The 26,041-nt window shown below is 51.5% G+C and overlaps 1 protein-coding gene across 15 annotated transcripts in view; it reads right to left on the bottom strand.

Annotated features, from left to right (window-relative positions):
• Positions 1 to 26,041, bottom strand: part of NAV1 (neuron navigator 1) — a 231,926-nt gene that overhangs the window by 22,872 nt on the left and 183,013 nt on the right. For 5 of the 15 annotated variants that reach the window (XM_023632539.2, XM_070255877.1, XM_070255881.1 and 2 more), the window contains 10 exons: positions 11,434 to 11,572; positions 10,685 to 10,982; positions 9,186 to 9,879; positions 8,232 to 8,675; positions 7,636 to 7,677; positions 6,769 to 6,917; positions 4,782 to 4,952; positions 3,658 to 3,710; positions 2,959 to 2,982; positions 2,769 to 2,846 (listed from right to left, as the gene is read on the bottom strand). In XM_023632539.2, coding sequence (XP_023488307.2) covers positions 2,769 to 2,846; positions 2,959 to 2,982; positions 3,658 to 3,710; positions 4,782 to 4,952; positions 6,769 to 6,917; positions 7,636 to 7,677; positions 8,232 to 8,675; positions 9,186 to 9,879; positions 10,685 to 10,982; positions 11,434 to 11,572 — 2,092 coding nt within the window. The remainder of the gene's footprint in view (positions 1 to 2,768; positions 2,847 to 2,958; positions 2,983 to 3,657; positions 3,711 to 4,781; positions 4,953 to 6,768; positions 6,918 to 7,635; positions 7,678 to 8,231; positions 8,676 to 9,185; positions 9,880 to 10,684; positions 10,983 to 11,433; positions 11,573 to 26,041) is intronic. The other 10 variants (XM_070255878.1, XM_070255882.1, XM_070255883.1 and 7 more) reach the window with 3 other exon arrangements.

The following is a 26,041-nucleotide window of genomic DNA, read 5'->3' as shown; positions in this document are numbered from 1 at the left end:
GTGCCCTCAGACCCCTTCCCGGCCTGAAGAAGTTTCCTGGGTGGGACCAGCTTCTTCAATGATACAGTGTTACAGACAGCACGAGGGCAAGTTTCTGGGGGCTCTTGGACCTGCGGCCAGGCACTCATCATGCACTAGAGCTGGGACTGTCCCTCTGCTCGATGGGAGGGCCATAGCCTTGGGGTTGTGCCTGTCTTCTTGGTCTAACTCCTCTGATGTCTAGCTGGCTGGCCTCCAGAACCCAAACCGCCTCCCAGGAGAAACTGGCACATTTTTCCAGCCCCCAGGTGGCCCTTGCTTCTCAACTCGTTCCCAGTGCTCCTCATTCCTGGCTTCTTCAGCCCACTGTGCAGGGCTGGAGAGAAGCAGCCCAAGGAACGTCAGGGCATCCCACAGGCGGCCACTAGATGTCAGATCTGTATCGTGGGTAGAGGATGCCCAGGACCTGGAGTTAAGAGGAGGCTGGGTACAGGCGCTTTGTGGAGAGGTGGGCAGAGCGTGGCTGCAGCCCTGGCTATCCAACGGGCAGCAAGGTGTGCCGGAATGGTGAAGGGACAGAGGCATGGGGCTACAGAGGGGACACTTGGGGACGGAGAAATAGCCACGAGGGGAGGGTGTCTGAGCAGGCTGGTGATCCTAGCAGGAAGTGATGGACACATTCTGGGCAGGTCCTTCATATGGAGCCCTAGGACACCTGTGACACTCGCACTGCCTCCCAGTGGCTAATGACCTCCCTCCCTGTTGGGTCAACTCCAATTTTCACCCATTGCCCTTGAAACGTGCCCGGAGGCTGCTCCCCCTGACCGTGGCTGGCGGCAATCGCTTTGGTCCTACATGAGCCCTCTCCCACTTGTACTGCAGATGTCAGGCCTGGGCCCCCGGGCTCACCTGTCGTGACCCTGGGCCCGTCCCTTTCACCCACTGTACGGGGAACTCCCACCTTCTGGCCTCAAGTTGGCTCCTCTTTGCTTCTCCACATCCCGCACGTCTGCAGACAGACTGATCCTGTCCTGGAAATCCACGGCTGAGACCCCGAGACCCCAGCTTCCGTGTGCTTTTCTGTGCTGCTTTTCTCGCTGCGCTCCCTTTACAGATCTGGGTGGGCTCTCCTCCCTGTCCCTCCTCTGAACCTCCCCCAGCCCTCAACCCCACAGGCAGCCTGTCAGAGCGCAGGGCAGAGTGGTGGTGCTCAGAGAGGCTGGCCTTTGGGAGAGGAAGTGGTCCGGGCTCTTCCCTCTCTGAGGGTGGGCAGCTGGGAAGTTCCACGGACCACGACCAAAGCCCAGTGTGGAATCGGGGGTCCTGAGGTGAGCCACAGACCTTCCTGGTCCTGGCCTGACGTCTCCTGCTGGAGGTCAGGGCTCTTACCCTCAGCAAGACTCTGCCTCTCAAATTCAGAACCCGTCAGTTCTGGGTGTTTGGTTTGTTTTCTGTTAGCCAAAGGAACTTCCTGTTCTAAGAAAAATCTCCCTCTAAATCCATTCTCCTGGCCCTCGCCCAGCCTCGACAGCACGAAGGCTGACAGATTGCAGCGTAAATGAATTAGACACACTAATGTTCTCTGCCTCCCTGGCGCCTCTCCCCCCAGCATCTCCCAGACATCAATTTCCTGGGGTGTGCAGGACATGACCCAGGCCACCAGCCGTGGCGGGTGGGGTGCAAGGGAGAGAAGAGATGGTTCTTGTTTATATTATAATTCTTGTGGGTCCCCGAGAGGGAAAACAGTGCTGGCCACGAGCTTCAAACAAACGGGCGAGTACACGACTTATGAACTGAGCGTCTGGGAAGAGGGAGTCACCAGGGAACTGCTGTTGAAGTATGCTGGACACAGGCAAAGGCTTGGTGAACGTCCTCCACTCGGCTCCAGGGGAGACCCCGGGCCTGATGGTCGGGTCCCCAGAGAGGAAGGGAAGAGAGAAAACCAGGAACCACCGCGGAAATTTCAGACACGTTACTTCTGTGCGAACCCTTGGAAACTGCCGCAGATCCGGCTCAGCTGTTGTTTACAGCTTCAGGGGAAAATGGTTCTTGTGTTCTCAGTTTGCAACTTGGTCACCAGGGACAGACGGCCACAGCCCGTTAGAGGAGGTGGCTTCACTCCTCCCCACCTCACGGGGGGAAGAACCAAGGACTACAGAAAGAAGAGACCCACTCTAGAGGGACGTCCTGTGGGCAGGTGGGGGGCAGGGACAACAGATTCTGGCTCCCAACCTGAGGCGGAGGTCACTTCTGCCAACGGCCCACGGAGGCTGCTAGAAAAGGCAGCTGTGAGTGGCGAAGTTGGACTAGAAGGGGAGTGGGCTTCCTAAGTGGTGTCACGGTCAGCACACTGAATTCTAACAACCAGTCCTGTGCCTGCCCAGGGAGGTGGTGTGAACGATGACGTGAACACACCCCAGGGCAGTGGCAAAGGATTCTGAGGGCTCTGTGATTATAATCCAGAACTACTTCTATCCGTGGCCAATGGCAAGGGTGTTTTCACCTCCATGTAGAACCACTGAAAATGTTTAGGGAGTTCAATGACCATCAGACGTGAACCCATCCGTACCTATTAATTAGGCTGGGGGCACATTGGTTCTTTATCAAACTCGAAACTTGGAGAAGGCGAAGCCAACCCCAAAATGCTCTGTGGCAGAGCACGAACAGGACCCGCTCGCTCGGAATCTAAGCCTGGGGATGCCTCACGAGAGAATTCTCCTCCTCTGGCCGAACGCATCTGACTCACGGCCAGAGCCGCCGCCCGGGCCTCCCCGCTTCACGGCACTCACGTTGGCAGACAGTTGAGACGTCAGCGTGGCCACCTTTTCCTGGGATGACTCCAGTTCCCTACGAAGCTTCCGGATTTGCTGTGAAAGCAAGAGAAATACAAGCTTGTGGTGGCAGAAGGAAGTGTCAGCCTTGGGAGGGAAACGGGGTGCGGTGGCGTTAACAAGCAGAGACACGGGCTTTGCACCCTACCTCAGATTGCATCCTCTCCTCAGCCTGAAGGAGCACAGGAGAGAAAGGGAGAGAAAGGAGGCAGTTACCACGGGGGGAAGGAGCCAGGCCCAGAGGCAGGCGGAGAACTGGAAGAAGTGACTCAGGTGCGAAGACTCTTTCCCGCCCCGGCTCCTCACGAGACCGGCTCAGACCCTGCCCTAGGGTTTCTGTAACACAGTTCTCTGCCAAGGAGGCTGGGCAATGAGGCTGGTTGATCTGAAGACTAACCCTTACTGCCATCAACTTGAAGGGGGAAAGAATTAGGGGCAGAGCAAACCTAAGAATCACGTTATACCCGACAGCCAGATGCAGTGCCCAGTGCCCCGCAAGGAACCCTTGGGAAATTCTGGGTACCGCCAGGGTCTGGAGTCCTAGAGACTGCACGTCGCCGTCCCACTTACCATGGCACAGAATGGGCTCCATGACAAGGGGACTGTCCACTTTTCAAAAGAGGGGACAAAAGGCGCTGGAGTTGCTCGGGTGTTGGTGGCGAGGCCAGAAAGACCACTGAGGAACCAAGCGCCCAACCAAGTGCTCGCAGCTCTAGGTGCCTGCCGCCCCCACCCCAGAACACGGACGGAACGAAGAGACAGCGTGTCCCCACCCCCACCCGGTCAAGGTTCTAGGGCGCAGAGCAGCGGCGGGGGAGGGGAGGGGAGGAGAAGGTAAGGCTCTTACTGAGGAGTAAGTGGAGGAGGCACTGGAGGCCAGGGACAGCACCGAGCCATGAACTGAAAGAGAAGCAGAACGCAAAGGGTTAACAGGATTCCGGGACAAGGACGGGCCCTGGGAAGAGCCCTAAGGCAGGAGTTCGGATTCTGATTCTGAAGAGCATCTGGAGTGAACAGAAAGAACAGAACAGGGGACCCAACTGGTATCCCGACAGCCCAGAGCAGGCAGGTCCTGAGGGAGGCAGCCTCCTCCTCCAGGCTCGTTCTCTGGGAGCCTGGGCGGGTCCCTCGCTCGGACTGCTCCGAGGGGCACAAGGGTGAAGGGAGAGGGAAAGGGGACGTTCGTGCGTGGACAGGCGTCGTCTTATCTTCCCAGGCAGGAACGCACGTCAGCTGCGGCAGGGGGCCTCGCCTCAGAGCTGCGCAGCACAAATGCTGCTTGCTGCCTGTGCCGCCTCCCCTCAGCTCTGGGGCACCTGCCGAGGAGGCGGGGACCATTCAGATGAAACAAGCGTCGAAGTGCAAATGCTCGTTCTGAGCACTCAGCAGAGCCACTGAGGGAACGAAAGCCCGTCCGCGAGGAATGAGCACCCTGAAATCCTAACGGGAGTCTCATCTCCCCGAGAGCCTGGTCTTCCAGGCTCTAACCACTGACGCGCAGAGCACCGCCAACAATCCACAGGGCCCTCCCTGACACCAAGCCCTGGAACACTCTTGAAAGAGGAATGAAACGCCTAATTCTTCTGAAGGACTTAAGAGCTACACCACACCCGAGACGGGGGATGTACTGAGAGACTGTGGGGAGGAGAGATCGCTGCTGGGATGAGGAGGATGGGAGCCATGGCTTCCAGAACATTCTGTGGGGCACCATTTAACCTTCTGTGCTCCGCTGCCCCCAGCCCCAATGGCAGATGCTCCATCCCAAGCCCCAGTGCCAGACGGTGCCACCCAAGGTTTCTGGGCCCCCAGACCCTCCAAAGGGATGGGAAGAAAGAACTGAAATGGCCCCAACTCGATGTCTGTGAATCATAGGTGTGTGTGGTGGTGCGAGTGGTGGGAGTGGAGTGGTGGTGGGTGGGCGGACCCAGCAGAGCTGGAATGAGCGTGAACCGCGCTGGCATGAAGTCTCACCGTCGTCCGTGGGGTCTCGGAAGGATCCTGACCGAATCATTCCCTTGGGTCTCTCGGCCAGGGACAAGGTGCTCCCCATTTGAGAGCCGCTGTACAGCTCGAAGGCCGCCTCGTGGGTGGGGATGCTGTTGGAGCGGGTGATTCTTGGCGTGGTGGCCGCAGTGGGACTCACTGGAAGGACAGAGGGAAGGGGGACAGGAGAAGGAGGGGGAGGGCAGGAGAAGAGGCAGGGTCATCAGCTCTCCGGTCCCTTGGGGAATGGAGCACCAGGAGCATAGGAGGCCATGGTGGGAGGGCAGGAGAGGCGGTGGTGGAGCAGTGGGAGTGTGCAAGCAGCTGGTGGTGAGGATGGGGGCTCTCCCGGGAGAGCTGGGCCTAGTGGAGAGGGACCTGCTGTCTGGAAGAGGGGTGAGCAGCTCCCCTCGCCCTGCCTGCCCCAGAGCTGTCGCGTTTGAATGTCAGGCTGGGGGCCCGGCAGCTTTTCTGAAACCTTCCCATCGCTTGGGTGCACTGATGCTATCGGGATGCTGTGGTTCGCTACAATACAACTAGCAGCTCGGGAGGACTGAGGATTCAGACCAAGACTCGGATCTGAATGATGAGAGCAAGCCAGCTGGACAAGGGGCTGAGCTATGGGACCACGGGCTTGGCGTTACGGAAGGGAGCGAGACTCTCCCCACAAAGCAGCGTCCTTCTACGTCACTGCTGGGTTCTGAAGCCGCAAGAAATGTGACCCTCTCTGCCCAGCGTTCCCGTGGCTTGAAGGCCAGACAGTCGGAGCAGATGAAGCATCCGGCTAGGCTGTGGAACCCGCTGTGAGGCTGGGCTCAGCCAACTCCGGACTGCCCCGCAGAACCTCTCCCCCGTGCCCCTTGCTGGGGGACAGCCTCCCGGGGCTCACTCCCACACAGAGCCCCACACTGTCCCACTGCCCCCACAGGAGGTGACGTCTAGTCTCTCCAGAAAGACCTTCACAGAAGAGAGCTCACGCCTCTCTCTCTCGGCCCTGGATGCTTACGGTGATCACTGTTAGCCCAGCCCCTCAGCCTACCGCGTAAATGCATTCCTGTTTGGTCCTCAGTGGAGACGGAGAACCCTCCATGTAACGGCCCTTCAGGGACCACAAGACCTTTCCGTAAGAATCATTCCCTTCTCTAGGCAAAATGACCCGATTCCTAGTTTTTCCTCAGGTCCCCACAGCCACCCCCAGGCACATCACAGGCCCTGGTGCTTTCCTCACTGCTGTCCTTCACTCAGCTGGAAGAGGAGATGACAGGGGGACACTGCGAGGGGACAGCAGGCCTGTCCCAGGCCCCACCCAGACGGGCTCCCATTTGGCGGGTCACAGCACGCTGCCTCCCAGACCAGGGTGGCGCGCTCATGGCCAGGCCCGGTGCTCTCCTGAGCTTCGTCCCTCCCTGTCTCTGAGTCACACTGTCACTGCCCTCTTCCTGGCTTTCCCCTCTCCTCAGGCTTTCGAGAGGGTGTGGCCAGGACGTGTCTGAGACAGCTCTGCCTTCAGGGCTCAGATGGCCCTGGCCCAGTCAGAGCAGTTGGGCAATCTGGACTTTCCTGGTCTGGAGGCAGATCCCATCCTCTGCAGTCAATAACCTCTCCCTCCTTCCTCCCCACCAGCCCGGCATTTTGGAAGTGCAGCCCTGGGTGTGGCGGCTCCTTTCTGGCAGTGACCGCCTGCTCACTGCTCTAGTGTGATGTCCCGGCCTCGGGTTACCGCTTCTCCAGACCATCAGTCTGACTCTCTGATGCTACAGGGACCCAATAACTTGTGCCTGGGGCAACTTCTCAGTTTAGGATCTTGGAGCATATTGCCATCAATCCTATTTTGGATGGATGACCTGAGGCACCATGAAGCCGCCCAATAGAGCGCATCAAATATGAGATGAAACTGAAGCCCAGCTGCCTTGCCTCACCCCGCGGGGTGACCCCCACCTCATCCCACGCCACAGCAAGTGAGGAAGACACTAACCTATGTTGGTGAGCTGGCCCTTTGCGCTCAAGGACATGGGGAGTGCAGGGGGCGAAGGCAGCTCTGACTGGTCGTCGGACTCAGGGAGCCCACCAATGGTGTGGGAGTGTCGCCGCTCCTTGGTCTCCTCCTGGGACTGAAGCTGGTACCTGCAGGAGGCGGCAGAAGAACTCGGTCTGGGCAACTATGAAGCGATGCCAGAGGTTTGGGCGGTGTGGCGGTTCTGAAAGCAGGACAAGGAAGGGGAAGCAGACAGGGCCACCCAAGGAGGCAGCAAAGAGGAGGCAACTCGGCATCCTCTCGCGACCATCAGGAGGGTGCTGGAAGACTGGCGGGTGTCTCTACAGGACTTCCTGAGGTGGGGACTGAAACGATGGCAGGGGCATGAGAGGGTCTTCCCTGAGCTCGGGAGGGAGCTCTGTGATTCCACACGTGGGCTTCCAAGGAGCGGGGTCACCTGAGTGGAGACCTCAGCGCTGCAGTGACGGAGGAGGACCAGGCATGTCCTGCTCGCACCTGTCTGCACGACCCCAGCCTGTGCTCCCAGACTTTGAAGGAGGAAAATCAGAGAGGAAGTTCTGCCAGGGGTGGGATGGCACAGGCTGCTACAGGTAAGTGCAAGATCACCACGTGCAAACCTGTTTCTCCTCTGTCACCCAAAAGGAACGCTGGCTCTGAAGGTGACTCACACAGAAGCGTGAGCTTGGACATGATGCTGGGAGGTCTATGCACAGGAACCGCTTATAAAGGCCTCGGTTATAAGGGCAGCTAATTCATGACTGCGGCCCGGGGTGGGTCAAGTCATGGCTTTTCATACAGCCCAGGAGCCCCAGTTAGAGGGAAGAAAAAAACACATCGAAGGGTTACCTGAGCCCTTTCTTGGGAAGGGTGTTGCGGTCCCGCTGATTACTGTGGAGAAAAGAAAGAGGAGCACGTGGGTCCACCTTCCAAACTGGCCTTTGGAACAGGCTTCAGGGATGCCACACCCAACACCACCTGGGAGCCCCTTGATCCCCAAAAACAAAACAAGAAGGCAGCTGCAGCCTGGGTGTTAACCTGAGAAATGCACCTGAAACGCTAAGTGTTTCTCTCTGATTAGGACTCGGGGTGTGGCTGGCTGTCTAAAGGACCGGATTAGGGTGTGTGAAAACCGGGTGTGATATAACAGAGATCATTCTGGACTCGGAAGCAAAAGCTTTGTAAGCTGTGTTGTTAAACTAATGATGAGATCTTGGACGAGTCACATAACATCTTGTGAGCTGGTTTCCCCCTTTGTGAGATGAGAATAATAATTCAAAAACGAAAAAATCCCACCTATCTCACGGAGCTGTTGTGAAGCGAATGGAATTACTTAACGTACGTGAAAAAATCTGGAGAGACAGGAAGTGGCAATCAGTGCAGGAGAGGGTTACTAACGGCCAGAGGCCGAGGGACCAGGCAGGCTCAGCTCTCTATCCACCCACCTGTCCAGCTGCCCGGTTCTGGGGCTTCCGCTCCAGGTCAGCTCTTCTGTCTCCTCCTCTGGGGGTGCAGCAGAGGGAGCGGGTGGGGTGGGGATGGGGGTGCTGCTGGGGAAGGCACTGGGCAGGCTCATTGGCATCTGGAGGGACTCCATGCTCCTGTGCAGGCCTGAGAGTTTGGGGTACATGCGGGTCTCCTTGGGGACACTGAAACCACTCATTAGCTCCAGGCCCTGGGAGAAGCTGGCTGAGTTAATGTTGAGAATGGGTGCTGGACTCGGGGTGAAGCAAGAAGGGAGAGGGCCCCCAGTTCCTGAGCCTGTAGCGTGCAGATCCGGGACCTTCGAAGCGTGGGTGTCACTGGCCGATGGCAGATCCAGACTGTTGGAGTTGACCTTGTCTAGATTGGCTAGTGAGGGTGGTTTGACAAAGCTCTTAGCTGTGGCCCTGAGAGAAGTGCAGACAAAACAAACATTTAGAATAACGGAGGTGGAGAAGCGAAAGGCAGGGGAATCCAGAGAACTCTGGTCCAGGTTCCTCGCTCTCTGGCTATTTGCTAAGTATGTGGCTTATGCCAAGGCCGCCGTGGAATAGAATGGAAGGAAATCTGATGCCTGACTTGGGGCCCCTTCAATCTAAGTGGGGGGACAGCAGATACACATGGGAGACACAGGTGGATGTATATACACATGGGGACGGGCGTCAACAAACAGTAAAACCACCCGTCCAAGTGCTGAAGACAGCCAAGGGCTGATCAGGGAATAGTAGAAATGGGGTGAATTTTGAAGACAGTTTTGAGAGAGGGAGAAGGAAGTTGACCTACAGGGAGCGAAGGGGACAGACCCATGCAAAGGCCCGGAGAGAGCGGACAGACCGTGCCTCACTGGTCTAAGGCATGCAGGGATGTGTGAAGGGGTCAGGGCTGCAGATGGCAAGGAAGCTGCCCAGCCTGGGTACCTGAGAGGGGTTGGTGGCAGCTCCGCCAACTTGGTGGCTGGGGGGTGGCTGGCTTGGCTCTTAGGAGTACTCTCTGGGGAGCCCACGCTCTTCAGGGAGATGCTGTCTGAGTCCAGGGCCACTGCCTTGGCTTTGGCCTTCTCCTTTTCCCGATCTGTCTGGTTGACAGGGGCTGGGGCGGTCCGCGTGCTGGCCACCTTGGAAGGCTCCTTCAGTCTGGAGGGCGTTAGGGCTCCCTGCTTGGTGCTGAGGAGGCTGGGGTCAATGCTGCTGCTGACGGGGCGAGGGCCGCCCCGCCCGCCGGTCACGCTCATTGAGCTGGACTTGGCCGGCCGGGGCAGGCTGCGGTACTGGATGTTGGAACGGGCTCCGGGAGCCAGGAACCCGGGCTCTGCACTGTTGGACACATCTAAGCTCGTCTTGCGACCGTTCACGGGCTTGACGGGGATGCCAGAGGATTTCTGGATCTTGCTGAGAGTGGCCGAGCCACCTGTCTGCATGACCGTGGCCGTGCCTGTGGCGGGAGGTGGCTTCTTGTAGCCGAAAGATCCTGAAGTGGAAGGGCGAGCGATGCCTGAGGGCGGCTTCTTGGCGTCGCTCAGGCGATCTCGGCCAGCGTCGGAGGAGGAGCGCTGCAGCCCGGGGTTCTTCACCGCGAGCTTGCTCTTGTCCGTGGCTTTGCTTTCAGGTTTGCCTGCAAGAGGGCCAGACGCGAGGGAAGAGAAGCTGACGGGGCCAGTATCCCGGCAAACCCTCCTCTCCCCCTCCACGGGAGAAAGGAGCCTCCCTATGTGCTGCAGAGTCTTAGGGGCCTAAGGGTGGGTCCGAAGGTACTAGAAGCTGGCGAAATTTCTTGGCAGAGGGAAGGAGATGCTGGGTAGGAGTAGCCTAGGGTTTTTGTTTGTTTCCAGAATAGGATATTCCATTTTGGTTAAAGTGGCTGAGGCAACCACAAAGATTACTAAGAAGGAATCGCATCTAATGACTGGCCAAGGGAGGAAAAAAGGAGGGGAAGCAAACAGCCTCGAGTATGGCACCACCTCCTGGGGATTAGAGACCAGAGGCAAAGACAGATTAGGGCGAAAAGTCCCCCAAAGGGCCGACTTCGGGAGCAATGAGATTCGGATCGATCAGTGTCCCGGGAGGTCAGGCAAGCACCTTGTGAAGGCAAGTACACCGACCAGACGTCCTGGGAGAGGAAAGAAAACCCCGACGGGCAGCGTTGGAAGGCGGGTCAAACTAGTCTGTGAACATAACATAGTCCCCTCCTCCTCTGCCTCCTATTGGCTGTGTGACTTTGGCCCAGCCTCTTAACCTCTGAGGTTTTATTCCACTTTTAATACCCCTCCTTCCTGACTCACAGGGCTGTTGTGAAGACCAGGAGAGGGACATCAGAGCACCGGGCAAAGGTCTACGACCGTCCTACGGGGTGACGGCCGTCAAGAAGAGTGTCGACCCTTGTCCTTTTGCCCTTGTCCCTTCCTTCACTCCAGGCTCACCTGCGACTTTGAGGGCACTCTGCGCCGTGTGCGTGATGGGGGAAGTGACGGCCACGGGCGGGGTCTTGCCCTTCTTCAGGGAACCAGGGTGTCCCAGGCTGACGGGCTTTTTCAGTTCTCCAACCTTGGACGAGTCGTCACAGCTCTCAGGCCGCTCTCTCCGCCACTTAGAAGTCCCAGGTTCCATCTTCAGGCTTCCGCTGTCGTATTCCAGCTTTTTGGGGGCCTTCTCCTCTGATTCACTGAACCAGCTCAGCCCACTTTCTGCCAGTGAGCGCTTCTCTGAGTCTGTGCGTAGCTGAAGAGCAGAAGAGAAAAAGCAGTGAGTCGCTCATCTGGGGACGGGAAATGGAGGGCTGAGAGGGTGTATTTTGGTTGCTGGGTGGTCCTGCTCTCCCCAGAGTACTAAGTCAATCCAGAGTTGATATCTGCACCTCTAGGTGCAGAGAGAAGACATTGAACCTATCTCGGGTTTCCTTGTCTTCTCCAGTTGGAATAGCTCTTACAGGTGTCACTCCAAACTCAGGTGGACACTAAATACAGGCACTATTCACTAGGACAACCACCAGTGTCTTGGGTGACTGTGTGGTAGCTTCAGGTTTCCTTTTACCAGCTCTAAAAGGACTTGATCAACAGCCTGTGGGGAGCAACCCCACGGATGGGGGAGTGTCCCTGCAAACCTGCATACGGCCGGTCTGCCCTGGGGTTCATCTGGAGATGGTGGCCCAGGTGTTCACGAGCTCACGTACCACTATCGTGGAGTTCCTGCGAGAGGCAGTGGGAGTGGTCGGGAGCGAGTTGAGTGAGGAGCTGGCGTTGAACTCTTCTGAGCTGAGGTTGTCCGAGGCATCACTGAGCCCACTGCTGATGGAGCTGCTCTCATCCCAGCTACAGGACAAGAGAGATCACGGTGAGCAGTGAAGACAGAAGCCAAGGCAAGAAACACATTTTCACATTGATGGAAGAAGGGCTATATTCCAGTATCCAGACTGGCTAAAAGGAGAAAGCTGGTGGGTTAGTCCTGGGTCTGTCAGCAGAGTGACTCAAAGTGTAGCTTAAACTCCCTTGTCATTTGGCAATGTTTTTATAAAAGGAAGACACTCTGTCTTTATCTGGCAAAGGAAGGTGTTATGTCTCCTTAGCGTAAAGGTATATTCTAAAGACAAGGCAATTCTTGGATCAATCTAACTCTACAGACCAATTTCCTCTCCCTGTTAGGGTATAATTACCATCTTTGTTCATTTTCCGATGTGTCTCCAGGTACTATCCCTCACTTCTCTAAATTTTCCCATACCCGGTAACAACGGCCAGAAAGAGATTGATCTTTTCTAGAACCCCTTAGACCCATCATTCCTCACTGCTCCCTGTTTACACAGCTCACCCCGTCTCGGCATCAGGTCCTGCTTCTAAAGAGCATGTACTACTCTGCTGGTAAATGACCCCACTCAAGGTGCTGTGGTGGAGAAGTGCCGAATTTGTGCTGAATGGTCTCATTTTCCTGCCAATTGCTTGGAATATCAGAGCTGTGGTGTCTGGGAGAGACCATTGTTAAACATCTATATCTGAATGTCTTAAGACTAAGTGAACTCAACATGGCCTCCTCCTTGTCGTAGCTGGGCCTCTACAACGTTCCGTTGGCTGTTCATTTTGTGTTTAACAAGTTTCACCATCAGAAAGTTTATTCTTAACACCTAAACAGCCCCCTCTACCGCTTATGCCCATTTCCTTTTGTTCTCTCCTTGTTTGCTATTCACAAGTTGCTTCTGATCCCACATTATTTTCTAAGCTCGAATTCTGTCTCCCACAACCTTGTTTCAAAGGTTCCGTTTTCCACGTCTTTCAGTGTTTCTATTACTTCCTTCTGGACCTAAAGAGTTCTTGAGATTTCACTCAAGCTTTAGAGCCTAAAACTGAACAGGGAACTTCAGTTAAGGCTGCAGCACACGAGCATCTGCTTGTGCTCAGGAATTCACCTTTAAATCCTCATGTCTGTGTCCACAGTAGGTTTGTTTATCAGCTTTGCGTGTGAGCAATGACTTAAAGGCTGAAGATGTTTTTGGTGAATTAGCTGCTATCTGGAAAATTTTTCCTTTGTGATTTATTTTGAGTTTCATATCATGGAACCAAAATCAGACATATAAGTCATCTAAGTGCTTGGCCCAGATTGCAGCTGGCCTCCCCGTAATCTGTGTGCTGGGAATAGGGAAGTGGGTGGTTTGGACATCTGGCCTGGTTGCTCTGGAGGCAGGAGTCCAGACACACTGAGAAAGAGCAGAGAGCGCCCAGGGATGAGACCTACAGAGGGTTTCAACCATACTCCTAGGAAACACAGCCACTTTTGAATGGCAGCCTCTCCCCGACTCGTGACACAGCGTAAATCTCACATTTGTCCTGGGCTAAGATATCACAACCCCCATTCTCTGGGGAAAGAATACCGAGGGGGAAGGATCAATTCTGGTTTTATGATCCCATCGGCATTTCGGGGTCAAGATCAGATCTCTGGCAGGCAAGCAAACAGACCACTCCCAACGTGTTCTCTCAGGTCAAAGACAGAGGAGCCCGTGGCACCGACCTTCTGTCCGAGATGAGTTACTGGTCACCAAGGTCTTGGAGCAGAGAAAACTCTTGGGGAAGGGCCCTCACAAGAAGAGCAGGACTGAGGCAGCCCACCAGCCCAAAGAAACGCTTCCTCTGTCCGGCACTTAGGGAAAGCCTGACGCTGCAACCAGGGAGGGGGTTTATCTTCTCAGAGTTCAGGTCCCCACCCCAAACGCCATTCCTCCCAAGTCACAGACTCTTCTCCTAAAGTAAGAAAGTAGAAACCTAAAGTGACCAGGGAAGGCTGGCTAGAGGATTTAAAGACTTCCCAGCAAAACTCCTTTGCAGGTTTTGAACAAAAAAAAAATCTCCACTGGAGATGCTCCGCTGGAGGGAGCATGTTTTCTCTTTTTTTCTTTCTTTTTTGTGAGGCAGATTGGCCCTGAGCTAACATCCGTTGCCAATCTTCCTCTTTTTGCTTGAGGAAGATTGTTACTGAGCCAACACCTGTGCCAGTCTTCCTCCACTTTATGTGGGATGCCGCCTGAGCATGGCTTGATAAGCGGTGTGTAGGTCCCTGCCCGGGAACCGAACTGGTGAACCTGGGCCATGGAAGTGGAGTGTGCAAACTTAACTACCATGCCATTGGGCTGGCCCTCTTTTCTTTCTTTCTTTTAAAAATAAATAGAAAAGTAACATGGGCTATAGTCAAGACACAAACATTACATAAGAAGAGGAAGGGAAAGAAGACAAATGCCCCTCTTCACCCTCCCACTCTCACTTCCAAGGCAAGCTCTGTGCTCCCTTCAGGAGTATCCCTACGCGTCCCCTCGTCTTCCAGCTGTCTGCCCTCTGGATCTGAATTGCTGACCTTATGGGACACGCTTCCTCCTCTGGGAAGTCTCTCTGCCCGGCTCTTGAGTGGAGCCTTGGTCCTCCTCTCTCTGGTTTACTCTCGTTTTAGGGGAGCATCTCTTCTAGCAGGTCTCTGGAAAAGGATGCTTGGGAAGCCAACTTTGTAAGATCCAGCATATTACAAAACGTTTTTAAGCTATCTTACATGAGCTTTTGGCTAGGCATAGAATTCTAAGCTGAAAATAATCTCCTTTCAGAATGTAAAGGCATTGCTCCATCGTCTAGCCTCCGTTGTTGCCCTTCTGGTCCCCTGTCCACAGTATGTGACCCGCTTCTTTGTGTCCTCTCTGGGAACTTTTAGCATCTTCCCAGTGCTGTGAAATATCATTAATGATGCCCTTGGTGTGGGCCAATCTTGACCCATCAATGGGGCACCTTCCTTTTCATCTGGACGCTCATGCCCTTTAGCTCTGGGAAATTTTCTCCAATTATTTCTTTGATGATTTTCTCCTCTCCACTTTTCAGTTCTCTCTTCTAGAATGTCTGTTACTCAGATGACAGATTTTGAGGCAGATCCTTGATTTTCTTTCTTATTTTCCAGCACTGTATATTTTAACTCTATGTTTTTGGGCAGTGGCCTCAATTATATCTTCCGCTGCCTCCATTAAGATTCTCATTTCTGCTGTCGTATTTTTAACTTCCAAGAGCACTTAAAGAAAAAAGCACACTGTTCTTTGTTTCAAGGAGGCAGTCTCTTCTGTTAACTCTCAGAGGGGCAGTTTATAATCTCTGCACAGTTTCTGGTTGCAAGTCACCTTTTTCTGTTTGACTTGGTGACACTTTCAGGCTACAGACCTTCTCAGCCGTCTGATGGTCCTTGGCTGTTGCTCCTGTGTAAGCCTGGGACACTCATTCTAAGTTATTTGGAAGCTCTGTGTACGTAGGTAGGACTTTTCAACTATGGCTTCAGTACAAAGAGATGCGATTGGGTTGAATCATTTAAGTTTTTTCTTTGGGGCTGCTCAGACTTTCTAGAGATGAATCTCTCAAACTCCTGTCTGGAGGGAATAAGGCCAATGTTCTCAGTTGAGCTGGGGTAGGGGCCTGGGTGTTTCTACATTCAATCTGTGAAGTTTCACTTAATACTCCTTGTTTTTGGTTCAAAATCTAGGTGCTTACTGGTGCCAGGAGGCCACTAGTTGTGGGAGCCCTGTTTTATTCTCTCCAGAGCCTCAGTCTTCCGTTGGTGAGGGGAAGGGCAGCTGCCTCTCCAGGAGCAGTGGAGGAGGGCGTCTGGGGGTCTCATGCATTCCTGTACCCCTCACATAACATCTCATACAGGGTGGGCTCGTACATACATGCAGACTTGAATCCTGGCTTACGTGAAAGTAGGAATGCATAAACTCTGGCAAGGGGTGACAGTTCTGGAACTGTGACTTATCTGTTCTCCAAGAATAACTAGGAGTTTGCTTCCAAATAGTCCTTCTTCAGTGAGAATTTATAAACATTCTTGTCAGAACTTCCAGTTCTCTGCTTAAACTCTCCAGCTGTCCAAGAATGTAATCCACCTTCTATTAGGTCCTTAAAAATATTTATAGAAAGTATTTTACAATCCTTGTCTGCTAATTCTAACATCTGGGTCATCTGTTGGTCTGCTTCTATTGAGTATTTTTTCTCTCAGTTACATTCTCCTGCTACTTCTTGAGTCTCGTCACTTTTTATTATGCACCAGGTGTTGTACGTAAACGAACAGCAGGGAGTATACTGAAAAAAGGACACACCCCATCCTCCATCAGGCCACTGGGATTGAGAGCCGAGTTGGCCTAATGCGTAGCAGAGCCAGGTCTGGGCTTGGCTGTTGCCATGGAGAAAATCAGCTCAGTGCTGGTTCAGATGCCTTGAGGGCGGGACCAACACTGTCCTTCCCACAGGGCTTGGGACCTGACCACAGCGAGACTCTAGAGATCCCCCTCTAGGCCTCACGGCCAGATGCCAGCTTTTTGGGCCGCCGTGGAGTTCTCTTTGCTCCTAGTGGGCCACTCCTGTGCACTCAGGGAAGGGCCCTTGTGCTTTGGAGGGGCGTTTTTCTCACCCTCCTGCCCTGCTTTGATTTTTCTGTACTGTGCTGCTGCTGGCTACCCAGGGAATATGCTGTGCACACTGGGCAGGGGCAGGGCAGGGGGTCTTTCTCAGCTTTCTGTCCTGCCCTCGTCGTCAGCTCGCTGCCACTGTGTGTACTCAGTGAAGACCTCATGGGGAAGAATTAGGAGTGGATGGGACGTATTTGCTCTGTGATTGAGTCTCCTTACAGCTAGTCCACCCACAGCCTTCGGAAGTCTGCATGAAGTCCAGCCGTTGTCTCCGGATCCTCATCTAGGGCAGGTTACGCCTCCTCCTGCCATGCTCCTCGGGAGAGAGCAGCCGCGCATCCTCTCCCTCCTGGGAAGGGCTCGCCCTCTTCTGGAATTTAGTTCAGTTAGAATGTTTTGCATCCTTAGAGATCTATTTTTCTTTTTGCTAAGTTATGTTTGTTCTTACCTAGCTTATTGTTGTTGCTAGGGTGGGAATGACAGGGCACTGTGACACTATCCTATTCCTTTCCACAAATTAGCCCCCGAGCACTAATTCACTAAACCCTCCATCCAGGGCTTTAAGAATGGCCACTGACTCCTCCTCTTGTTCCTCTGCCCACTTCCTAGCATTGAGACCACAGTCTAAGGGACTCTCTGGTGCACCCTGTCTCCTCTGTAGGATGAAAAGGAGGCCTGTGAGGAGGCCAGTGCAACGGAACAGTGTTCTGTTTGTGTCTGAGCAGACACGCGGCAACGCACGGGGCATGGACACCCCTCCCCTCTGGGAAAAGCACCAACACTCACGTAGCTTTTGGCTGGGACTGGCTGCCCCTCCTGACTTCTCTCACAGTCTGCCCCTCCCGTGTCAGGTCCAGCCATTCCACAGAACTGTGATGGCCGCAGGAGCCTGCAGGCAGCCAGAGGGCCAAGGGTGTGGGCTAGCTGGCGGGAAGGGTGGACTAGCGTGAGTGCATAGGAAAAAATCCTTACTGCTGCTCTGGCACAGCTTGGTTCCCAGGAGTCAGACCTGGACACTGAATCAGCTCTCCTTTTGCCCAAGATATACATGTCTGGTGAATCAGTAACCAAACTTCTCTGATTATTTACCACCTAACGGATAAGACTGTCCACGGAAGCTTACCTTCTCTTTGAGAGTGGAGAAACATCTGCAGTGCAATAGGCTGGTTGGAAGAGCTAGGTTTACTTACTTTTTTCGCTTTGGAATTATTTTTACTCCCAGGTACAGCTGATGAGTTGGAAGCCTAATATTCTATCTCCAGGAGAGACCCAGGACTTCCTATTCTCCCATCTAGGAAAGAGAAGTCCCTCCATCCAAACTAGACACAGGCTCCAAGGCGGCAGGAGACTGTCTGACCACACGGTGCACCCAACTGCTGGGAAGCAAATTCCAAAACTACTCGTAAAAAGAAGCCAGAGGCAGACGTGGGAGGCTTTTCAGCCCATCACTGCACGGACAAGGGGGAGTGCATTCTAGAAAACACGCAAACATCAAACGTGGTGGAGTGGGAAACTGTCGCCAACAGCCACAACTCTGGATGCTGTCTCCCTTCTGGAGTTGTTGGGTGGTGGCCTAGGTTAGGAGCTAAACTGGCAATGGTGACTAGTGGTGAGACAATGTGTGCACGAGACCCGGAGGCTCAGAGAGGTCTCACAGCCAAGGTGGTGGGAGGCCAGCAACCTGGCTGCGCCAGGCTCGAGGTTCCCTGAGGGCCGAGTGTCTGAGCATCACAATAAAAGGAACACTTTGATAATGGCAGTGCTGCAGATAATGCCGTCATTGGACGGTTTTGCAGCCGGTGGTATTTCATGACATCTGTCCCTAAACTTGGGACTTCAAGGGAACAGGGAAAAGAGTACATATAGCTTGGGCTAGGATCAGCTTGAGTTAGAATTAAATACATAAAGAGACTCGGAATTAATATGTCCTCTTGGGGAGGCTAAGCTTATGGCTGGAAATGGACCAGGCTGACTTCAAAGAGCACATTTCCATGGATCAGAATACATTCCTGATACGTGCTCTAGTTTTGAAAGTTTCCAGAACTTCCTGGGAACTATACCAGCTTACAGTTAAGACACAGCTTTCCCTGCTCACTACTTCAAGAATACTCTTGCCATCTAGGATGAAATGCAATAGGTCAAACCCCATGAAACTGCCAATTTTGTAGGTAAACAACGGTTAAACATGGGCACTTCCATATGGTTCAACGTCAAATATGTTTACTGTCATGTTTGTCCTATGCTCCAGCACTTGTTTGCTACAAAAGTGCGGTAGTGGATTCTAAACTCTTCATAGGAAGAAACCGAGTTCTGAAACTTCAGTCAGATAACAGAAGTGACAACTCATCCTGACCAGGCCTAGTTTGGTACATCTGAGCGGGGAACGTGGTTTGGACTCTTCTCAACCCGAAGTTCCAAAGCTATGCCAGTCTTCATTTGTCTTTTATACTTCCTTCAGTCTCATTCCTGGAGGTAAGCCCCTTGGTTGACAGCCAGCCCAGGTTTCCCCAAAGGTCATTCAGCCAGCCGTGGAGATGTGGGATCCTAACGAGAGAATTAGTCAGTGAAGTCCCATCTGGTCCCTGGAGCAAGTGGACTCACTAGCTGTCCTTCGTTAACAAGGTGGTGATCTCCTAGATCTGGGCAATACGGTGGCCACCAGCCACATGCGGTTACTGAGTACTTGAAATGCGGCTAGTTCAAATTGAGATGGGCAGTAACATTTCAAAGATTTAGTACCAGATTTCAAAGACTTGAATGAAAAAGAATGTATTATATCTTACTAATAATTTTATGTTACATTTTAAAATGGTAATATTTTTTATATATTGGGTTAAATAAAACATGCTACTGTAATTAATTTCATCTGTTTTGCTTTTTAAAAATGTGTCAACCAGAAATTTTAAAATTACATATGTTGCTTGCATCACATTTCTATTGGAAAGCGCTGTCCTAAACAGGAAACTTTTGGTCAATGAAATTGTCAGCTCTGAAAAGCTGGAGTGCATTAGCTGCTACAGTAGATACAGTCAGTCCGCAACCTGAAAAAGCTCTGGTTTGCAATTAAACTTCAGCTTATCCTTCTCTTGATGGCACCAAACGTGGTAGAATTGTTAGGTACATACGTTGAATTATTAGCCACAGTCCTCAGCGAGTATTCAAGAGGTTAAAGAACATAAATGATTAAAAAACAAAAAAGAAGAGCCAAAGTGAAATTGGGCAATTTTGTGACGTTCAGTTTTGAAAATGAATCAAGGCCATAGAGAGAAACCAATCAAAGTTCTCAAAGTCAAGAACCCCTCCTGCTCCCCAACCCCACATGGCCTCGGAGGCCTCCAAGAGTGAGGGGAGCACAGCGCCTGCTTCATTATCTGTCTGTGGTTGGCAGAGACCACAGCAAGCTAGCCTGATCTGGCGGCAGGAAGGATCGCCAGAGCGAGAAATTCACAGGAAGAGGGGGTGGAGCAGAGAAGAAGGCAACATATGTTTTTTGAGCTAAGGGTTTGCCAAGTCTTAAAAGGGTAAAGATCACCAATAAGAAGGGACTCTAATGAACAAGGTAACCAGAGTCTGGACAAAGTTGGAGGCCATGTAAAATTAGGAACATTCATCTGTCCCCTTGATGTTTTGGCAGTGAGTGCATACTCTGATCCCATCAATAAGAAAACTAGTAGTTTTAGTAACTTATTAAAGACACTCCCTAAACTCCAGTTTGAATCATGGCACTTCTGATTGATTCTGTTCAACTCTCAAATGCAGAGGCTAACTGTGTGAATCACTACGGGCTGGGGACGCCAAAATTCAGATTTAATTCCTACAGATTGGTTACACAGCACTACTGGCACAATGAAAAAAATCAGAGAAAACAGTCACCTCAGCTTTGGGGTCTATCCTTTTAGGGTATTTGTTGTAACATGTAGGTAATGAATTCTTACTCAGACCCAACTGGGAAGATTATAAAGATTAATACCACAAATTTTGAAAATATTTCCTGGAAATCAAACCCAGCTGAAGTAAAAGCCGAGAAAATTAGGCTGCAATGCCCTACTGTACCTTGATCATTCTGTAGAATTCTGAAATCACAGATTTCCACTGTTGCCTTTTTTCCTAATTTCTACAGTGACTGCCAGAGTTCCCGGCATCTAGAAAGGCATAGTGTAAACAAACGCAGGGCTGCTTCACTGCCAACAACAGGAAAGGGCACCTTGATGGACCCCCTGAGAGAGGCCTTCTATTGTCACTTCTGACGATGCTGGATGCAACAGAAAAGAGAAAACTTCTGTCTGCTTGGTGCCAACGTGAGCTCACCTAACTCTTCCTCGCTCAGGTTCTAACCACCATCAGCATGTCCACTTTCACTCACTCTCCTCCCCCGATACAGTCTAAGTTTTTCTAGCGGTGGCAGTAGCATCACAGGGCCAGTCCTGGGCAGAACCCCACGTAGTCACAACAAAGCCATCAGTTTTTGTTTCATACCCTGTGCCTGAATCTGTACCGATGCCGTCTCATCAGTGGCAAAAGAATGTTTTTAGAGAGATTTAGCCAACGAGGATGGAGTACGTAATTGGTCTGGAGAACTGGATGACCTTGCGGCTATATACAGAATTTTGTGCACATGTATAATTTTCTGGTCTCTGATCATACGTTCAGATTTTCAAATGTCTATGACCCAGAAAAAAATATTTTTTAATTATCACCTTGCCTCATAACACCCTGCTTCAAGCACCACCTTCTTGATTCTGGCATTTAATCTTTGCTCTAAGGTTAAGAGAGTTTCTTAAACTTGGGCCATCGTTACAAACTGAACCGTGTCCCCCAAAATCCTTACGTAGAAACTGCAACTTCCAATGACTGTATGTGGAGATGGGAACTTTAGGGGAGGTAAGTAAGGTTAAACGAGGTCACAAGGATGGGGCCCTAATCCGATAGGATTGGTGTCCTTATAAGAAGAGGAAGAGATACCCGAGAGCTCTTTCTCTCTCTGTGCACAGAGGAAAGGCCCTGGGAGCACAAAGAGAGAAGCAGCTGTCTGCATAAGCCAGGGAGAGAGGTCTTACCAGAAACCAGCCCTGATGGCACCTGGATCTGGTAATTCTAGCCTCCAGAGCTGTGAGAAGATACATCTCTGCTGTTTAAGCCCCCCAACCTTCGGTATTTTGTTACAGCAGTCCAAGCAGACTAATGTAACTATTAAGTGATGACAATTAGCTTAGTCTTCATTTCCACATCAATACCCCCACAAGCCTCCAGTGGACGCTGACCAGCTCCACGACTCTGGCTAATTTTCAATTCCGAGATTTACTAACACGAGGTTTTGGACCATGATACTACAGCCCATCGCAGATGAAATGAAACGCCCAAATCCATCCGCTGGGCTCTGCAGAAGCTGTGGACTGAGAAATCAGGGGGTCACCAAAGTGCAAGAAGGACCACTGCCGCGGTGACTGGGCAGCAGCACAACCCGGAGAAACTCCCTCTTTACGATGAAATCGGGTTCTGTGTGTGCTCCTACAACGACACAGGCATAGGGATCCAGCCTGCCAGCAGCTCGCACCGCGCTCTGCGGAACAAGCTGGATGCAGCCAGACCCGAGGCAGCAGTGCGTTTCACTGGGACCTCAGTGTGGGAGGGGGTGGGTGAGAGACACACAAGTCAGAACAGAAGGGGAGACAGGAGAGGCTGCTTCTGAGGTGTGGGTTAAGGCCTCGCCACGTCAGCTGGCAGGGCCGGAGCAAAGAGAGAACGAGCGGAAAGCTGAGCTGTTTAACGGGAGTCTCCTTAATTAGGACCAACTGCGGGTGAGGAATGCTGACTCGGCTGGCCACAATTTGTTTGAGTTTTCTCCAGTTTCAGAGATTTCCCTCTCTGCCTGCTCCAAGCCTTTCCCCTCCTCTACTTCTTTCTCAGGGGTAGCAATGAAAAAACAGAGCACCTTCCTCTCTTTTTGCAAATGAGAGAACTTAAAGCCTTCACAGCCCAAAAGATAACTGAGAGTCTCTCTCAAGAAAAGGGAAACACTCTTTAGGGATGCCCTCAAATTCGCTTTCAGAGGGTAAAGGCAGCCTGTGGAGCGGGCGCTGGAAAGCTGTGTGTGCACATCTCTCTCCACTGCTCTTTGCTACTAGAGCCAGATGAGTTTACTTGTCTTAGGGTCAGTTTCCCCAAGTATAAACAGGCAACTCAGCACCTACGAACCACAATGTTTGGAAAGTTGAATATTAGGGAAAATAATTTTGATTCTTAACTTGGGCAACAAAGTATCTTGATAAAAACCAAAAAGTCACAAAACTAAGTGCCAACTGATAAAAAGTCGTCTTAGTCTGAGTTTCCATTTTTTATCAGAGAGGATGGGAAGGAGGCTCTAAGAACAGTCAACAGGCTACTGTTTGGAGCAGCACTTCCTTCTCTTTCTAAAATGGGACCACAGAGATGTCTGTTCCATTTTAGAGATTTTGGGGAAGGGACGAAAATGATATTTAAAATGTTGGGAGCTCCTCCCAGCTCCCTCCCCTTCTTACCCATGTTCTTCCCAGGCTCTTCCTTAGGCTGCTGGTGCAATTCCAAAATCCCAGGAAATTGAAAGGAAATGACCCAAGGGTGTTCGCATTTCTGCATTTTCTTTAAACCAGTAAAGAATTAAGAGACAACTGACAACACTGAGAAGTAGGAAAGGTTCAGGTCACAGGCCCACAGTGGGGGGACAGCAAACCTTTTCTGTAAAGGACCAGACAGGGACGATTTTGGCTCCGAGGGCCATGTGGCCTTTGCCACAACTCCTCGACTCCGTGGTGTAGCAGAAAAGCACTACAGACACAGCGTAAACAAGTTGAATGCAGCTTTGTTGCAAAATAACCTTATTTATGGACAACGAAATTTGAATTTTGCATAATTATCACGTTTCACAAAATATAACTCTTTTAATTTTGTTCCCCAATCACTTAAAAATGTGAAGACTATTCTTAGCTTGTGGGCCAGACAAAAACAGGCAGTGGACCAGATTTGGCCCAGAAAGCCAAAGTTTGCCAACTGCTGGGCTAGACCGAACTAAAAAGGAAAGGGAAAAGAAACAGTAATTCTTCAACTGACAAGTCCTGACCAAAAAGCAACTTCGGACCAAGAAGGCCCTCCATCCACTCTCATCCCCTTTGAGGCCCTTTCTGATCCAACCTGCCTAGTTTTCGAGTCAAAACAAGATTTCCCACCAGCCATATGACTCGCTCAGTTTTGACTCAGAAGAAAAAAGGGCGGAGGCGGGAGGAGGCCACGGAGGAAAAGAAAGGAAAGAGGGAGCACTCGCGTGGCCGGCGGCTCGCACCTCACTGCCAATCCTCCACTGGAAGCAGGCAACACCAGAAAGTAGGATGGGATTCAAACATTCCTGTAGCTTGTACAATGACTTACACAGTATGGACAGAAGCGAAAGCCTTTTTTAGGTAGAAACACAAACCCTGCCACACAGATAGGTTGGAGGAGGTCATGGGGTGCGTATGTCCTGTGTTTCTGTTCTGTTCATCTTCAGATCTCAAATCACCGTTAGCCCAACGTGAGCAGCAAGAGAGGAGAAAGGGACAGGCAGCGGGCCCTAAAGTCTTACTGCCAGGCTGAAGAATCTGTGCAACTCCAGGCAGCTCCGGGCAGGCCCAGGGGACTCAGGCCCGACAGCTGGTGTGAAACGCTGAGCTGGTAATAAACACCTCGAGCCCGCAGGCTGCTCTCTCTCGGGGAACGAGGCTCTCACCACAAATGGACTGCCAGGCGCTCCCTCTGAACACGTCATCCCCTTTCTTGACTTCTGTGTATCACACGCAATCTTCTCACCCCGGAATCCCTGGCCTTCCATCACCACCTTTTTCTCGTTTACCCTATTACACACAAAGTCCACTTTCCAACTTCTTCTCTAGTGTTCCCACATCAAGGGAGGAGATCGTCTTTCTTCTCTTCACTGAGCCTCCTTGTTCAGTCAAAACTCCTGACTCTGACAAGACGGCGAATGCGCCACCCAAGCTTTTCTGCCCGTCTTTACCCTAATGCTGTTCACATTTAATCTACCAAAGAAAAAGGAAAGCCAGCCAAATGGAACTAACAAAAATTCCAAACCGTAAGACCGACAGAGAAAAGCACTGGGCTCTCCTCATGTCCGCTGCCTGCACGCTGTCACACTGAGCCACATGGCAGCAGATCGGTGAAAGACCCAAGAGCCTCTTTACATCCAGAGACTTCAACACTTATGAGAATCCACTCAGGATAAACACAAGGGGTGCGACAGTATGACACTGAGTAAAGCACATAAGGGAGGGAATATCATCCCAATCCAGGGGTTCATTATAACCACTCTTAATTTGTTTTCTACTTCAAAAATAATACTGAGAAACCAGTCCACAGCAGAACACAACCGCCCCTCTCAGGAATTCACACCCTCTTGAGATCCCTCGGCAGAAATTCAGTGAACAACCTTGGACGAAGAAGGTTACAAGTCTAATGCAGGGTCACACACAAACAGCTGTTGTCCCTTCACTAAATATAAAGGAAAATAACACCCCAGGCTGGTTGGAGAGTTGTAAGTAAAATAAAAGATGAGGCCTTTTTCCAGGTTATAGAAACTTTTAATACAGCCTACCAGGATCACTTTGAAGTTTTGACTTCAGTGGCTTTGGCTAGGTTTCTCCATTCCCGTAACATTTGCAAATACTCTTTATGTCCCATTCTCATTTAGATTCCAAACTAAGAATATCAATCATATATGATGGCAGTGGCCACAGGGGTAGGAATACACAGTGATAACTTCATACTTGAACACTTCTTAATCAGTGTGGATTCAACAGCAAAGATTTCCATGGTGGCAAAGCAATCCTGTGGAAAGCTGCTGCTCACCTCATCAGCAGGCGGCTGGGATCTGACTCAACGTTTGCAATTCCTTACACCCACCCAGTCAACACAACCAACAAACACCCAGCAACATCCTGCACTTAACCAGAGGAAAGCCTGCAGTTTTACTCAAGATTCATGGCTTTCTGGAAGACAACCTAAATAATTTAGGAACCTGAGAAGAATCAAGTGATTGTCATGAACACTCAAGATCTCCACATCGTGCCGTCCGACATCAGAAATGTTGACTCCTGGGTGATGGTCCCCTTCAGTCTGCGGAGTCAACGCAGTGACCCAGCTCCCTCACTCGTTTGTTATCTGTCTATAAGCTTGCATCAAGTCAAAGCAGTTTCTCCACTTTTCTACCACCTAATGCACTGCGGGAATCCAAAGAATGTTTCTTTCTTTCTTTTTTTTTTTTTTTTTAAGATTTTTTTGACTTTTTTCCTTTTTCTCCCCAAAGTCCCCCGGTACATAGTTGTATATTCTTTGTTGTGGGTCCTTCTAGTTGTGGCATGTGGGACGCCACCTCAGCGTGGCTTGATGAGCAGTGCCATGTCCTCGCCCAGGATTCGAACTGACAAAACCCTTGGCTGCCTGCAGCGGAGCGCGCGAACTTAACCACTCGGCCACGGGGCCAGCCCCCCAAAGAGTGTTTCTGAAATACTCTCTGTCAAAAGGCATCTTTACTATGCTGCCTTTTATTCTGACCTACGACACTTGCTTTTGTCAAAAGGGCATGCATTTTACATTATTTTCTAGCGGAGATGCTGATTCATGCAAATATTCTAATCTAATTTTTCTTTGTGAACATCACCAGATCATTGCAGATACAATAGTTACCAGATGTACAAAAAAAGTACTTACATACGTATGCCAAGCACTTTGCTGGGCATTTTGACACACATGTACGACCTCACTGATCTTCATATTAACCACGAGCGCGTTATAACTTCCCTTTTACCTAAAAGGTGAAACTTGAGACAGGCAAAGTTACATGCCTAAGGTC

Source organism: Equus caballus, chromosome 30 (assembly GCF_041296265.1).
Source record: "Equus caballus isolate H_3958 breed thoroughbred chromosome 30, TB-T2T, whole genome shotgun sequence".
NCBI classification, from domain to species: domain Eukaryota; kingdom Metazoa; phylum Chordata; class Mammalia; order Perissodactyla; family Equidae; genus Equus; species Equus caballus.
The sequence above is the reverse complement of the archived record's forward strand: the minus strand, read 5'-3'. Positions and strand labels throughout refer to the sequence as shown.